Here is a 15,513-nt window from a genome sequence, read left to right as displayed (position 1 = left end):
TATGATAAGCTGAAATTTGAACGCATGAGTTGCTGGGGGTGCTGGGTGCTTCACTATGCTGTTTTGTCTTATCTGGCTCTCATGGGAATCTTTGTTTCTTTTTGCAATAATTTTTAGAACACCCATCCTGGCTTCCATTTATTAGAGAAATAGAGCCCATGGCAGGGACAAGGTCAAGGGCAGGGACAAGGGACAAGGGCAGAAATGTGTAAGCCAACAATAGGCTCCCTAAAATTAATCAACTAATCAAAAAGTATTTATTAATGGCTGTTATGTTCTAGGCACTATATAGAGTACCTAAGTGCAAAAATTAAACAGTCCCTAGCCTCTAGGGAATTAAATTCTATAGGGAGAGACAACATGTACAGCATGTATGCATATATGCAAAATACATATGTACCAAATAAATACAAGGTAGTTTGGAATAGGAATCACTAACAGTTGGGAGAACTAGACCTCATGTAGGAGGCTGTAGAAGAGCTGATAAAGGAAAGTAGAGAGTTTAAAAGATGGAAATGAGGAAGGAATACACTGCAGAAATGGAGGGTAGGGAGACAGACTGTACAAAGGTGTGGAAGTGGGTAGTTGGGAACTTTAAATTCTCTCTCTCTCCCTCTCTCTCCATATATATATATATATATATATATATATATATATATATATATATATATATATATATATATATATATATATATGATTTGATCCTAGGCTTATAGGGAGCAAATGGAGTTTATTAAACATGACATGGTCAGGCTTGAATTTTAGGAATAGGGTTTTGGCAGTTACAGGGAGTGGGTGACTGACTAGGGGGCTATTGTAGTAGTCCAGGTGAAAGGTGATGTAAGGTTGAACTAGGGCGGTAGATATGTGAATATAGAGAAGAGAATGGATGGGAGAAGTTGTTGCCTTCTTACCGAATAATCAACAAGTCTTGTTGCCAACTAGAAATGGTGGGAAAAACCCATCAGATACAATTTTCAGAGCTGACTTTGGAGTTTAGTGGAGTAGAAACAGTTTTCTAACAAATTTTTGAGGAACTACATCAAAGGATTTCTTCCCCAAAGTAGCAACTTCTATAGATGCTTTGGGCTCATGGGAAAATTGGTTAGATAAGCAGGAAATTCACTCATCTTTTACAGATTTAATCTCTAATTGCACAATATAAGCATATTAAAATAAAGACTTCACTTGGCTGAGCAGATATTAGCCTTTTGAAATGCTATTTGACCAATAACAGATGTAGCTTGAAGAATCTAATCCCTAAGTGACCTTCTGTAGCTGTCAAAGCAGAATCCAGTCAAATGAGGTGCTACTAGATACTGCCTCTCTTGCTAGCTGTGTGAATTCATGAAAATAACTCCCCTCTGAACCTCAGTTTCCTCATCTATAAAATGAGGATAACAGTAACATCTACCTCACAGGGTTGATGTGAGGATCAATGAGATAATGTATTCGAATTCTAAAGCATTATATAAAAGTGAGCTATTAATATAATTAATAGGCTCTAAGGTTTTGATTTTAATTAACCTCCTTTTAAAAGGGCCATGCTAACCTCTTCTAGGGACCTTATTTTTATTTTTATTCAGAAATTGTCATTTTAACAGCATAGGGAAACTCCTTTTTTTCCCTGAAATCTAATTCTCCTCTGTAATTTATAGCCTGGTAGAGCTGACCATGGTCACACAGCTAGTCTTTGACAAAAGCAGAAAGTGAACTCAGATTTTCCTTACTTTTTTCCCTACTAGCCTAAGTTGCTCCCATAGTTCCAGGGTTCTTATCTTCTCATAATTTCCAGTTTTTTGTCATAACCAAAACATACAAATTAACAGATTATGCTGGTAGTGGCACAATATATAGAGTACTGAGGCTGGACTCAGGAAGACCTGAGTTCATAGCTAGTAGTTCACACTTACTAGCTATGTGTACAGTTGTTGTCAGTTGTGTGTCTGACTCTTCATGACCCCATTTGGTGATTTCTTGGTAAAGACACTGGAGTGGCTTGCTGTTTCCTTTTCCAGATAAGGAAACGGAGACAAATGGGATAAAGTGACTTGCCCAGGGTCACAGGTATCTGAGGCCAGCTTTGCATTCAAGAAGTTGAGTCTTCCTAACTCCATACCTGGCACTCAATCCACTATGCCACCCAATTGCCCTCAACAACAAACAAAAAAGCACTTTTCATTGTGTTTCATAAACAGGTCAAAGAGATCCCACTAAGGTTCTTAGTAAGCTATTTTTAGGATAAAATAAAAACAAAACCTAAACTAACCTTCTTGAACACTATGGGTTCTTCTTCCCAGACTGGATTTACAGCATTTCCTTGAGATGTCTTGGTTTTAAAGGCTTTTCTCCTGGTGTCCACAGGTAAGCCAAACATATCTATTTCTACGTAAGTCCCAACTTTTTTGTCAGAAAGAAACTGACCTGAAATGATCTAGAAGAGAAAGAAAAAAATTTGTTGTGCCTATTTGGTGACAAGATACAGATGTCCTCTAAGGCTCTGGATGCTGAAAAGTCATGCCCAGAAGTTGAGAAATTCCATGAAATGATGATTTTCCCTGAAACCAAATCAATACAAGGTTTTGGGACAAGCATTAATGTTGAACAAGACTTGAAGTCTGAGCTAGTAATTGTGTAAGAGAAAGTTATATGAGAAGGGTATGAGTACTTTGACAAGACGGGAAATTGATACCTAATATTGCCTTTGGAGCTTGAACTCTGAACTACCTTGTGCCAGCCCAAACTATTTGTATCATCAGAATTATATTTGGAAAGTTTTCTAGAGACTAATAGTTAGTTCCCCAGCAAAGAGAACAAGAAATAATAAATTCTGCTGATTTTGCACTTCAATTCCTATGCTCATAATTTCACTTTTTAAAGAAAGAAGCTCAGCTTTGCATTGGATTTCCATAAATTATAAAGGTTAGCATTTTGTAATCATGTTTGAATTCTCAAGTCACATATGTTGTACCCTAGCTCCTCAAATCCTTTCTTATGATGTGATAATACTTCTTAGGACAAGGCCTTAATAAGCTCACAAATAGTAAATCTTTAGAATAGAGTTATATGCAGAGAATACACTTAGTATTTGCATGTAAATATGTGTGTTTTCTAGGGTTCATTAGTTGTCCTTGAAAAAATTATTAATATATTTTGTTTATACATCATATACATTTACAGATTTTTCCCCACTCCTTAAGAGATCTCTTATAGCAAAGTAAAAGCTAAATGAATCCAACAATATAGTGACTTTATCTGAAAGAGCATGCAAGAATTCACATCTAGAGTATTGCCCTCTGAATCTCTCTATTAAAAAAAAATAACAGAAACCTATTTTTTCTTTTTCCATTTATAATCCATTAAAAAAAGAAAAGAAAAAGAAATTCTTTGAAACAATTATGCATAATCAATGAAGACAAATTCCCTCAATTATTGCATATACAGGATATATGTATCATCATGTACCCTAAATTCATCATTACTCTCTCATGGACTGTATGTTTCATTTTACGTTCTCTGAAATCATACATATTTGTCAATGACCATTTGCTATGGTGAATATTTGCTAGCACTGAATTTTGGATATAAAATGTTATACTCAGAAATGTTGAGTCGTTGAAAGAAGAGAATGTTCCTTGGGACAAAAGCAACCAATTACAGTTGATTAAGAACCCAGTGGTCATGGTTTGATAACAATGTCAATACCTTGATGATATCTCATATCTCATTTTTGTTTATAGCCTTTAGCTGCATGTTTAAAAATATTTTAAATTACAATAAAATTATCAAGAAAAATCAAGTGTAAGACAATAAAATTGCAACCATAAAAAGTTTTGACTAGCTCCCATGTAACCTACTTAAGCTCAGACTTTACTGTTGTTTTATTTGTTTGTTTTCTCTGTACCTGCCAGTCCTTTGAGTTGGCCTGAAGCAAACTCATATTTGGGCTAAGAATGGAATCCTAGCTACAACATATACAACAAATAATAACATAGCGCTAATTTACTTGAGTCATTGTAAGTATCTCAAATACATGTACAAGTCACTTAAGTCTGAATGTGACTTAACTTTCTGGCCAATGATGAGAGAGTAGCTACTACATAACCTTGATAATGACCTCTACATCATTATGGGGTTGGGTGAGTCTTCTGACTTTCATTTATTCAAAGCAATAAGGAATGTAATGAACTTAGATTAAAAAATTCCTAAGGGCTGAGGGAAAATAGGTATATTAATGAACAATTGGTGGAGTTGTGAACTGGTCTAACCATTCTGGAGAATAATTTGGAAATAAGCCCAAAGAGCAATAAAACTATGCATCCCCTTTGCCCTAGCAATCCCAGGACTAGATATGTATCCCAAAGAGATAAAAGAAAAGGGAAATGGACCTATGTGTACCAAAATATTTATGGCAATTCTTTTTGTTGTTGTAAAGAATTGGAAATTGAGGGGATGTCCATCCATTAGGCAATAGCTGAACAAATTGTGGCACATAATTGTGATGGAGTATGCTATAAGAAACAATGAGGGAATGATTTCAGAAAAATATGGGAAGATCTATATGAACTGATGCAGAGTGCAATGAACAGAACTAGGAAATCATTGTACACAGTGACAGCAATATTGCAAAGACGATCAACTGTGAAAGACTTAGCTACTCTGATCAATACAATGATCCAAGACAATTCCAAAGAATCATAATGAGAAATGCTATCCACCTTCAGAGAAATATCTGATGAACTCTGAGTGCAAACTGAAGTATAGTTTTCTCACTTTTTATTTTTTTCTTGTTTTTATTTTGTTGAAATATGGCTAATACGGAAATACATTTTGCACCATTTCACATGTATAATAGATATCACATTGCTTGCCTTCCTACTAGATGGGAACGGGGCTGGAGGGAGGGAGAGAATTTGGAATTCAATATTTTAAAATAAAGAAAGTTAAGAATAAATAATAAATATTTTATAATCTCTAAAACAACCACCATACTAGAATGAGTATAAACTGGGAGTTCTAATCATGTGTGCCATCTCTCTTTTAATCTTTAGCCTTAATGAACTAGAAATCCTTAAATTCACTTTGTAATCAATCTCTTTAGTGATAACGCTTTTAACCCCTATCTGGAGATTTTATACTTATATAGGGAACAGAAAACATATAAACCATTCAAATAAAGTGAACTAAATGAAGCCTATTCTTCCTTCCTTAGAAAATTATTCACTATCCTGTCATTGTATTTTCAGTGAATAAAGACTAACAGTGACACTAGTATAAACATTTTAAGAATATAGGTGAATCAAGAACCAAGGTGAATATAAGAATAAATTCAAATTGCTTTATTTCATGAACACAAATATTGTAAGTTTATTACTACATAAAATAAGTGCAACATATTTAAGTGTAGTAATGAGTGTTTGGAATGCTGTTTATAATAGGAATAAAGAACTCAGAGCTCTAGTGTGGATTTTCTTCTGAGGTAATGCACAGCAATTTAAAATCCCAAACTACCTTCTTTCCTTTGGCTCTATCCTGTGCAATTCTTCAAAATACTTTAGGCCCTTTAGAAGGCTCTGAGGTTGGCATTCATCACAAATAAGCTAATTTTTATATTTCCATTTCAAATTGAACAGTGGGACGGCAAAGAGTTTGAACTTTTAAAATGCAAATGGAATTTCCAAACATATCATCCAGGAACCTGAAAAAATCATGTGGGTGTATTAAGAAGGTATTCCCAATTTAAATACCAAAATTTATTTCCTACAGTTTTATCACCTTAGCTATGTAGCATCATAATGGCAAAAGAAAGAATGCTAAAAAGCACGGGAAATTAATTTTTCAGTGTTAGTTTTATATAGTGGTAGTTTTGTTTGAAGCTATTAACAATTCTCTTTAAATATTCCATGATGCTCTAGTAAATCCCAAAGTACAAATATACAGGAATAGAACAGTTTTTATTCAACATTTTTAATAAAGATTACAAAGGGAATATTTTGTTCATTTATATCCCAAGTCTGAATATATTCATAATTTAAAAGACTAATACTCATAGTATTATTGTCTGCTCTACAGATTCCTAAATAAGTTTTTCTGCAGTTCATTTATTTGTACTATATTCAAATAAATGAGAAAGACTGGCACATATGTTGCCCATGTATCTTTTGTGCTCTGTTTTGTTGGGTTGAGGGTAAGATAGAAACCAGTTTATCATTGCATAAGTTTCTTGTTCATGCCAAAAGCAGTGCTTTGCAAGGTGATTTTATAACCCATACTTACATACCTTAACAGATAAAGTATTGGCTACTATACCATCCACGATACCTTCAGTAAATGGATCAAAATGCTTGTCCGGTCGTCTCATAAATTCTGGCTTTAGTCTGTAGCCACTTTTCCCATTGTATTCATACATTCCCAAGTTCAATTGCATAGCCAAGTCTGAACATTAAAAAAAGACAGAGTTAATATAAATCCATTTCAAGGGGTACAGGAGAGAAAGGAAATATGACTTCATGTTCATTAACATAATGGTACCATATTTTATAATAATCATATATAATTTATAGTAATTTAGAATAATCTTTATTATTTTATTTCAAATATTTTTGTCATTAAGTTTTATATATTATACAATCATTATTTTATTTAAATTATTGTTTTATTATTATCCAAGTATTTTAACTATCATTTGTCCATTACCACATCATCTATTACTAATGGAATCAAACATGTACCATTTATCCCTGAAGCTTATTCTCTTCATACATAATCTACAGGCAATTTTTAATTCCAAACTATGCCATTCCCAATGGTCAACATGCTCCTGTGCAGTTTTCTGTGGATTATATATCCCAATATATACTCTGGAAATTCAAACTAATTTTGATATTAGTATGAACATAATAACAGTGGACAGCAAAAGAATCCTACAAAGACGGCATATCACTTGACATCATTATCTCACTTGAATGTCATAAGCAACCTGTTGGAGGTTAGATGATGTTGCAGGTTAGATGATGTTTTTCAGAGGGAATGGTAGGCACAGATCCATGATTTCATTGGTTTATTTAACAGCAGATATAGAAGCTCTATCTACCAAAGAAGATCTGCAACATCTGAAATTTATAGTCTTAAAATTGGTTAAGGATAATGAGAGATAGTTACTTGCCCAGAGTTACATAGCCAATTTGGGCTAGAAGAAGATTTGAATCCAGACCTCCAGGTTCCCAAGGCTGAGGCCCAAACACTATCCATTATTTAATCTTACAGGTGAGGAAACTAAGCTTCTTAGAAGTGAGATGACTTTTGCATAGGTTCACACAGTTAGTAAGTGTTAGAGGTAAGATGTTTTCCCAGATTTTCCAGACTCTCAGTTCTGTGCACTCCCCAATATGCCACATGGACTCTCAAATAATGAACGTAAAAGGGCAACTAATATTAACTGAAGTGTGTTTTCAGAATAATTTATTTCAGAAACTTATAAAAAATTTTTTTCAACTTTATATTTAGGTAATTAAGTGGCACAGTAGATTGAGTTCTGAACCTGAAGTCAGGAAGACCCGAGTTCAAATCCAGCATCAGATACTTACTAGCTGTGCGACCCTTTTTACTTAAAAAAAAAAAAAAATTGTTTGCCTCAGTTTGTTCAATTATAAAATGGGAATAATAATAACACCTACCTCTCAAGATTGTTGTGAGGATAAAATTAAATATTCTTAAAGCATTTTTACAAACCTTGAAGCACTGTATAAATACTAGCTATCTTTGTTTTGATGATTATTAATATTCAAGAAAAGAATGCCATGAATGCATAAACTACTTAAATAATTCAGGATGCTTTTTAAAAAAATGATCAGATGAGGTACTTGTTCTACCAATGAAAATTTCCACTTTTCAGAATCTTTGTAAATGTTCATCATGGGTTGCTTTGACTCCAGAATTCATTATTCATGCTGCCAACTTGGTAATTAACCTTCATGAATTTAGCTAGGCTGTTCAACAGACATAGAGTCGATCACTTGTCCCCTATCATGTATACGTTACAGGTAAACATTGCCCATAAAAATGAAAATTCATCTCAGTTACTGACTCCCCCTCATAAAAATAGATATATTTTCTATGGAAAACTTGTTCATTTGAAAAGTATTATTGAATTGACAAATTTTCCCCAATTCCAAATTAGCTACATTATAGCTACTTTCCACTAACATGAGGATTGAAGGGACCTACCAATTTATAAATCCACGTATTTCAAACATTTGTTTGCAAATTGGTTAATTATTTATATTCCCACAACAACAAAGTTATACATGCTGATTGGGTTCCCAGGTCAATCCACAAAAGATTATTTAACATATAAAGTAGTTTATTTTAAAAATGACCTTTTTTTCTGACTTAAGACTAAAGGAAAGAGTGCTACTTACCTACTGTTTGGAAGTTAAGAGCTACCATTTGACAGCCAGCATTCCAGAAGACTTGGGGCATGTAATTTGAAGAATCCACACGTGTTCCTTTTGGATAAATCCTGCTAAGTTGCATTTTATTATATCTACGTGAAGATGGTTAAGTAGGATCATAGTCTCAAGAGTTAAAATATCATTTAGTCTAATTCTACCATTTTACAAATGGGTAAATCAAGGCCAAGAGTGTTTAAATGACTTGCCCAAAGATAACATCATCTTTTGAAACCATTTCTCTTGTTTCCCAATCCACTAGTCCTGTCACAATATTTGCTGCAAAATTAATTAATTATATTGACTGTGCATTCTGTAATTCTGTGAGAAGTCCTAAATGAAAAAGGAATTTAAGATACAAATAGGGAAACATAAAACACATAAGAGCACAGAAAACAGATATAATTTGAGCATCTAAGCAGCTTTACTTAAGTCATGCATATGTCTTGATGGAACAGCTGGAGTAGTCAGAAACATGTGAGATTCACTGACTAAGATTTCTGGGAAGAAATGGATTTAGAACATAGTTATGAAGGAAGAAAAAAACAAATCCTGATTTCATGGATCATACAATCAATGGTATTCCTATGGGGCAATGACAAATGGAAAGAACTGTAGTCTTTGAAAACTGACAAATCATATGCAGGGATTCACAGAATCAGTTGGATGGGACATTAGAGGACATTTTATTCATTATACTGCTTATCTTATAATATACCTAATAAGTGGGTCACTTAGCTTTTGCTTAAAGACCTTCAGTCGGAGACAACCTCCAAAGGCAACCAATTTCACTTTAGGAAAGTTAAAATTGTTAGGAAGTTTTTCTTTACATCAAACCTAAATTTTCCTGTTTACAACTCTATTTACTTCACGGTAATATCTGTTTAGCAGAGATGCTCATACACTGCCACATGGTGACTCTCTGCTTTCTATGTTGCCTTATGTTTTTCTATCCACATTATTTCTACTTCTGAACACAATGGCACATTTGAGAATGCCTAACATAAGAAAGCTAACAAATAGAAGCTACTCTTGTTTCATACTTTGATTTTTATTCTCATTAGTTATAGATCTAGAACTCTATATTTTCTTATTTATCTGGAATCATGGTATTATTCTCCAAAAGACATTTCTTAAAGCGCTTCAAGATAAGGGACATTATATTATAGGATAGTGAAGGAGTGAACCAAATGAATTCCTGAATTAGTTAGGACTTCACACATTTGATTTGTGCAGTGAATGTTTATTGAAATGTTAAACTAGAAGGTGAGATTTGAAAAACTCATTTTGCTTAAAACATAATAGCATGATATACTGTATAATAAAATATAACAAAGCCACCTATTTATTGACAGATAAATGATATTACTTAAAATCACAGAATTTCAGAGTTGGAAGGGACCACAGGGTCATCTTGTCTAACTCGTACCTAAAGAAAAATTTCAACTACAAAATACTTGGTTTGTGGTAATCCAACATTTGCTGAAAGCCTTGCAGTAACTGGGACCCCCATGCATCCTGATGTTGCCCATTAGAGTTTTGGATAGCTCGAATTGTTAGAAATTTATTATTGTCCCACTTCTACCACTATTGACAAAGAGAATGATATGGGCAGCCTCATTTTTCTAATTTGTGCTTCTTGCAACAGTTTCTTTGAATTACACAAACACTTTTGGTAACCTAAATTCCTTTTCCAGTTTTCTTTATTGAAAGTAATAATTATGACCTCAGATACATGTACATTAATGCCTCTGGTGTGTAAATTATAATCCAAGGGAAATGCCTACAATTATCTATGATCTTACAGGTATCATAGACATTTGATAAGTTAAGATTTATAACTGGAATGTGATAATGGTTTCTAAGAAATGGTTTTGATAGAAGCAGCAATGCAATAGCAAGATAAACATGTGTGGGGATGTACAGATCTGAACAAAGAAGAGCAGTGTAGAAAGAATTTAGGTAACAAAGGAGAGATAAAGAGAAGTAGTTATTCATTTTTAGGGGGCAGCCTTTTGATGAATCTAATTCATTTTTGAAATAGATGGATACATTTCACTACTCTAAAAGTTCAGGGTTCTCATCAATGGGAGTACCTTCATTCTACCAGATTTATAGTCCATCTGATTTAGTAGGCAGTCATAATGCATTAACAGATTAACATGTACTCTCTTGCCAAAGTCAGAACTCAGTGTCATATACACTCCCACAGGAAGGCATCAGAGAAAAACTTTTGTGGAAATGGATGGCCACAGAGATTGCTCAAGGAGATAGCTGTCCCTGGATTATTAACATTTTTCTGGGTAATTAATAATCAATTTATTAATTAGGCTAGCCAATAGTCAATAAATTAATGGTCAGTGATTTCTCTCAGTAACCAAAGATAATTAATGGAGACACTAAATGTCTTAAGTATTTTTCCCCAAAGGGAAATCACAACATTAGGGGTCATCTTCCATTTGTGTGACCTTACATCATGTATTCCCCTACCATGCTTGGATTGCAGTTTCTCTTAATCTTCATCGACTTCCTTCCTTCCTTTCTTCAAGATTTAGCTGCAGCATCACCTTCTCTGAAAAGTCTTTCTTTATCCCTCCCCTCAAGTTGTTAGTGTTCTCATTCTTAAACTACCTTGTATTTAACTGCTTGATTAATGAGATAATGTATGTAAAGCATTCTGGAAATCTTAAAGTACTATATAATTCTAGCAATTAATAGAAATTATTTTTCTATTATATTAACATCCAATTTCAAAATTAGGATTAAACTTTTATTTCCTCTATTTCCTTATTAAAGGACCAGCCTGTGAGGGTTGTTAACATTTAAAAAATGCTTGTTAAGAGTTGGGAATCACAGAATTATAAAATCTCAGAATTAGGTCCTCACAGCCTATCTAGTCCAACCTGTACCTATACAGAAATCTCCTCTACAGTGCAAGAGGTCATCCAACCTTTGCTTGAAATGGAAGGTAGGGGCATCTACTTGCTCTTCAGATACACATTGGAACAGTTCTAGTTATTATGATCTTTTTCCTCATATTGATTCTAAATCTTCATCTCAACTCCTACCCATTATTTCGAGCTTTACCCTTAAGGGTCAACTATAATAAGCTGAATCCTTCTTCTGTATTGAAATCCTTCAGATATTTGAAGAAAGGCTTTATGTGTCCCTGTAAAGTCTGTTCTTCTACAGTGAAACATCTTCTGTTCTTTCATCTGAGTTGTCTAATTTTAAAAAATGTAAAGTAACACAATATCAAGGAGAGACACTTGAGGAACTCCACTAGTGACCTCTATAAAGTATGATAGTGAGCTGTTAACAAGTATTCTCTGGTTTTGTTTACTCACCCTATTAGGAATCCACCTAATTGGATTTAGAGGACCTTAATTCAAATCCTGGAATAACTATTTTACTCTCTGTATGGCCTTGGGTGAATTATTTGACCCCTCAGCCTCAGTTTCCTCATCTGTAAAATGACCCGAGGTTGATTCTAACTCTAAGTCTATGAATATAAGATACTATGAATTAGAGATACTTTCCTGGTAGAAGAGAAAATTTAGTGTAAAAGGAGAAGGGACAGGAAGACTTCCTTAAAATATCTGAATAGCTGCCACCAGAAAGACATATTAGATTTATTTTGCTTAGCTATAAAGTATAGCATGATAATGACTAGGTAGACATCAGAAGGAAGGAGATTACAAGAAATTATAGTTCAATATAAGAAATAACTTTCTGACAATTATAACTGTCTAAAAATGGAATGTGGTGCTTCTGAGAGAATAAGTTCTCTATTACTAGAAGTATTCATGCAGAAGATGAATGTAATAACTGTTTTACAAGTAATAGCAATGATAATAATATTAACTTCCATTTATATGATGCTTCTAAGAATAACTAAGTGCTTTCCTGAATTCAGTAGGAAGCCGTTAAGTGACCTTTGATGTCTCTTCAACCCTGGAATTATATGATTTTACAGATTAAGTACATAATTTTAATAGTAAAACTTATTGAGTCAATTATGCAATAATAGTTGTTTAGATTCAGCAACTGTCAATAAAACTATCAAAAATTATTTTAAAGAGCTAGCAAAATATTTAAAAAATTCATCTGGAAGGACAAAAGATGAAGGATATCAAGGGAATCAATGAAAAAATGTGAAGCTATCTAGCCATACTGGATCTCAAATAGTATTATAAAATGGTAATTATCAATCAATCTAGTACTAGCTAAGAAACAGTAGTGGATGAGTAGAATAGATTAGATACACAAGATACAGTAAATCATAGTAACATAGTATTTGATAAACTCAAAGACCCCAGTCTCTGGAATAAGAATTCACTATCTGACAAAAACTGCTGGGAAACCTGGAAAACAATATGGCACAAACTAGATGTTGACCAACATCTTATACTGTAAACAAAGGTAAGGTCAAAATGGGTACATGACCAAATTGGAAGAGAAAAGAATAGTCTACGTGAAAGATCTATGAAGAAGGGAAGAACTTATGACTCAACAAGATAGAAAACATTATGAAATGTAAAATACATAATTTTGTTTATATTCAATTGAAGTTAGTGTACAAACAAAACTAATGCAACCATGATTAGAAGGAAAGCAGAAAGTTGGGAAACAATCTTAACAGCAAAAAATCTCTTTTTTGAAGTGGCACTAAGTTGTTTTATTTCAACACACATAAAATGTAAAGAGGAGATGTCTGATGCCCAACTGTGCAAGTAATGAACTCAAGGGTGAGCAAGGCAGACAAAGAATCCTACAAAAGTCAACAACAGAAAAAAAATCTGACAAGAGAGGGATCTTCCAGCAGTATTAAGGTTGTACTGGGAAATTCATTCCAAGGGCTTGAGTGTCTACCAGTTTGAGTCAGTATCCTGACCTTGGCCAAGGGTGATGGTACTGAGGTCAAAACAGCTTGTCCAAGAACGTCACTGTCAAGGGCATCGCTTGGCTCTGCACACACTTGAAATAAAAGTGTGACTACATATTATAGGCTATTAAAGTATAAACTCAAAAACAAGCCAATCAACAAAGAATGAAGACATAAAGATCATCGGTGGTTCCAGCAAGGCATCAAGGGCTGCTGGCTTGGCCCTTTATAGACTGGACTGGCACAGTGGCTGACATTTTGGGATTCCCCAGCAAACCCAGTAGTCGGAAACTTAATAAGAAACCAGCAACCTCAAATCAAGAATTCAAAAACTGTCCTTTTGGGGTAGTATTTCATATAAAAAAGTCAAGTTTTTTTTGTTTGTTTAAATAAGTATTTTTAGATAGAAAAAAATATATGCTTCTCTATTTCTTTAAAAAAAAGAACAGGGGCATTCAACAACATTTCAGGAGACCCCATGCTCTTACTGGTCATTAAGGAAAAGGCTCTCAGGCTTCTGTGCCTCAGAGACCACTGAGGTCTGAACCATCTTCCATGCCAAAGTAGACTCTTTCAAGTCATACTTATAAAGAGACCTGTGCCCATGGCACCTGATATCATTTTGATGGCACTGTTCACTGCATTCTATTTATGTACCTAGTCAAACTTCCAGTCCAGCAGAAAATGTCCATTATCTCACCACAGGGCCAGCCTTGTGCTTCGGACATCCACAGCTTGGCACTCCTCTGAACCTCTGCGACAGGGCCCTGGTCACAGGGGCAAATGCCATTGGGATGACTTCACTGGGAATTCCCTTCACCGAGGTTCTTCAAATCCTTCCTATAATCAGCAATAATGATAAAAACTTTGGCACAGTCCGCTACAATCTTCTCCTGAGTCAGACAGCCTAACCTTTGATGAGATGGAAGTCAGTTTCTACTTCTTCAGCACCGTCAATAGTAAGATCAAACTCTAGGTGGCAGTCCAGGTCACCTAGGGCTAAACAATTCTGAAGAATTAGCTGCCAGGCCTGAAAGGATGCAGGAATACAAGGTTCAGGATTTCTTGTCCAGCTCTTTTGGTTATCCTCTACAGCATGGACGATGGTAAAACTGCTGCAGATCTCTGGCACATGATTATTCTTCACATGATTCTCCATTGTAGCACAGCTGACCAGACACTTGGCTTCCATGGTCTTGGACGTGGTTGGGGCAGTGAGTGCAGGTGGGAGTGGGGGGTGGGGGAGGGAGCGAGCATGGGGCTGGAAAGGACAGAGCCCACGTGGTGCCGGAGCAGGGACCTAGGCCACTGTGTGGTGCAGCTCTCCCACGCACCTGTTCCCCTGCCCCTACAGCAAGAATCTTTGATACAGACTTCATTTCTCAAATATATAGAGAACTGAGTCAAATTTACAAGGATACAAGTCATTCCCCAGTTGACAAAGGGCCAAAGGATATGAACAGGAAGTTTTCAGACAAAGATTAAAGCCATCTATAGTCATATAAAAAATGCTTTGATTCACTATTGATTAGAGAAATGCAAATTAAAACAACTCTTAGGTACCACCTCACACCTATCATATTGATTAATATGACAAAAAAGGAAAATGATAAATGTTGGATGGGTGTGGGAAAACTGCGACACTAAAACACTGATGGTGGAATTGTGAACTGATCTTACCATTCTGGAGAGCAATTTGGAACTATGCCCAAAGGCCTATAAAACTGTGTGTATCCTTTGATCCAGCCATATCACTGCTAGATCTATGACCCACAGGTATTTAAAAAAGGGAAAAGGACCTACTTGTACAAAAATATTTACAGCAGCTCTTTTTGTGTTGGTTAAGAATTGGAAATGGAGGGGATGCCCATCAATTGAGGAGTAGTTAAGCAAGCTGTGGTATATGATGGCAATGGAATATTATTGTGCTGTAAGAAATGACTAACAGGATGATTTCAGAAAAACTCAGAAAGACTTACATGAACTGATGAAAAATGAAGTGAGCAGAACAGGAAAATGTTGTACACAGTAATTGCAAAACTATACAATGAAGAATTGTGAATGACTTACATATTCTCAGCAAATACAATAGTGATCCAAGGCAACTCCTCCCCTCTTTGATAAATAAATTTCAAATGAACAACCTCTGTAGTATCAAGTCAAAGACTTTGGGTAAAG

At 34.8% G+C, this 15,513-nt stretch overlaps 1 protein-coding gene and 1 pseudogene across 3 annotated transcripts in view; both read right to left on the bottom strand.

Annotated features, from left to right (window-relative positions):
- The window catches only part of PLCB1 (phospholipase C beta 1), an 891,415-nt gene that overhangs the window by 151,365 nt on the left and 724,537 nt on the right, over positions 1–15,513 (bottom strand). For all 3 annotated transcript variants that reach the window (XM_072634430.1, XM_072634433.1, XM_072634431.1), the window contains exons 18-20: positions 8,421–8,545; positions 6,281–6,435; positions 2,270–2,434 (exon numbers count right to left, since the gene is read on the bottom strand). In XM_072634430.1, the coding sequence (XP_072490531.1) occupies positions 2,270–2,434; positions 6,281–6,435; positions 8,421–8,545 (445 nt within the window). The remainder of the gene's footprint in view (positions 1–2,269; positions 2,435–6,280; positions 6,436–8,420; positions 8,546–15,513) is intronic.
- Positions 8,555–15,507, bottom strand: LOC140520491 (ribose-5-phosphate isomerase pseudogene; annotated as a pseudogene).

The sequence above is a fragment of the Notamacropus eugenii genome, chromosome 1, assembly GCF_028372415.1.
Source record: "Notamacropus eugenii isolate mMacEug1 chromosome 1, mMacEug1.pri_v2, whole genome shotgun sequence".
Lineage (NCBI taxonomy): Eukaryota > Metazoa > Chordata > Mammalia > Diprotodontia > Macropodidae > Notamacropus > Notamacropus eugenii.
The sequence above is the reverse complement of the archived record's forward strand: the minus strand, read 5'-3'. Positions and strand labels throughout refer to the sequence as shown.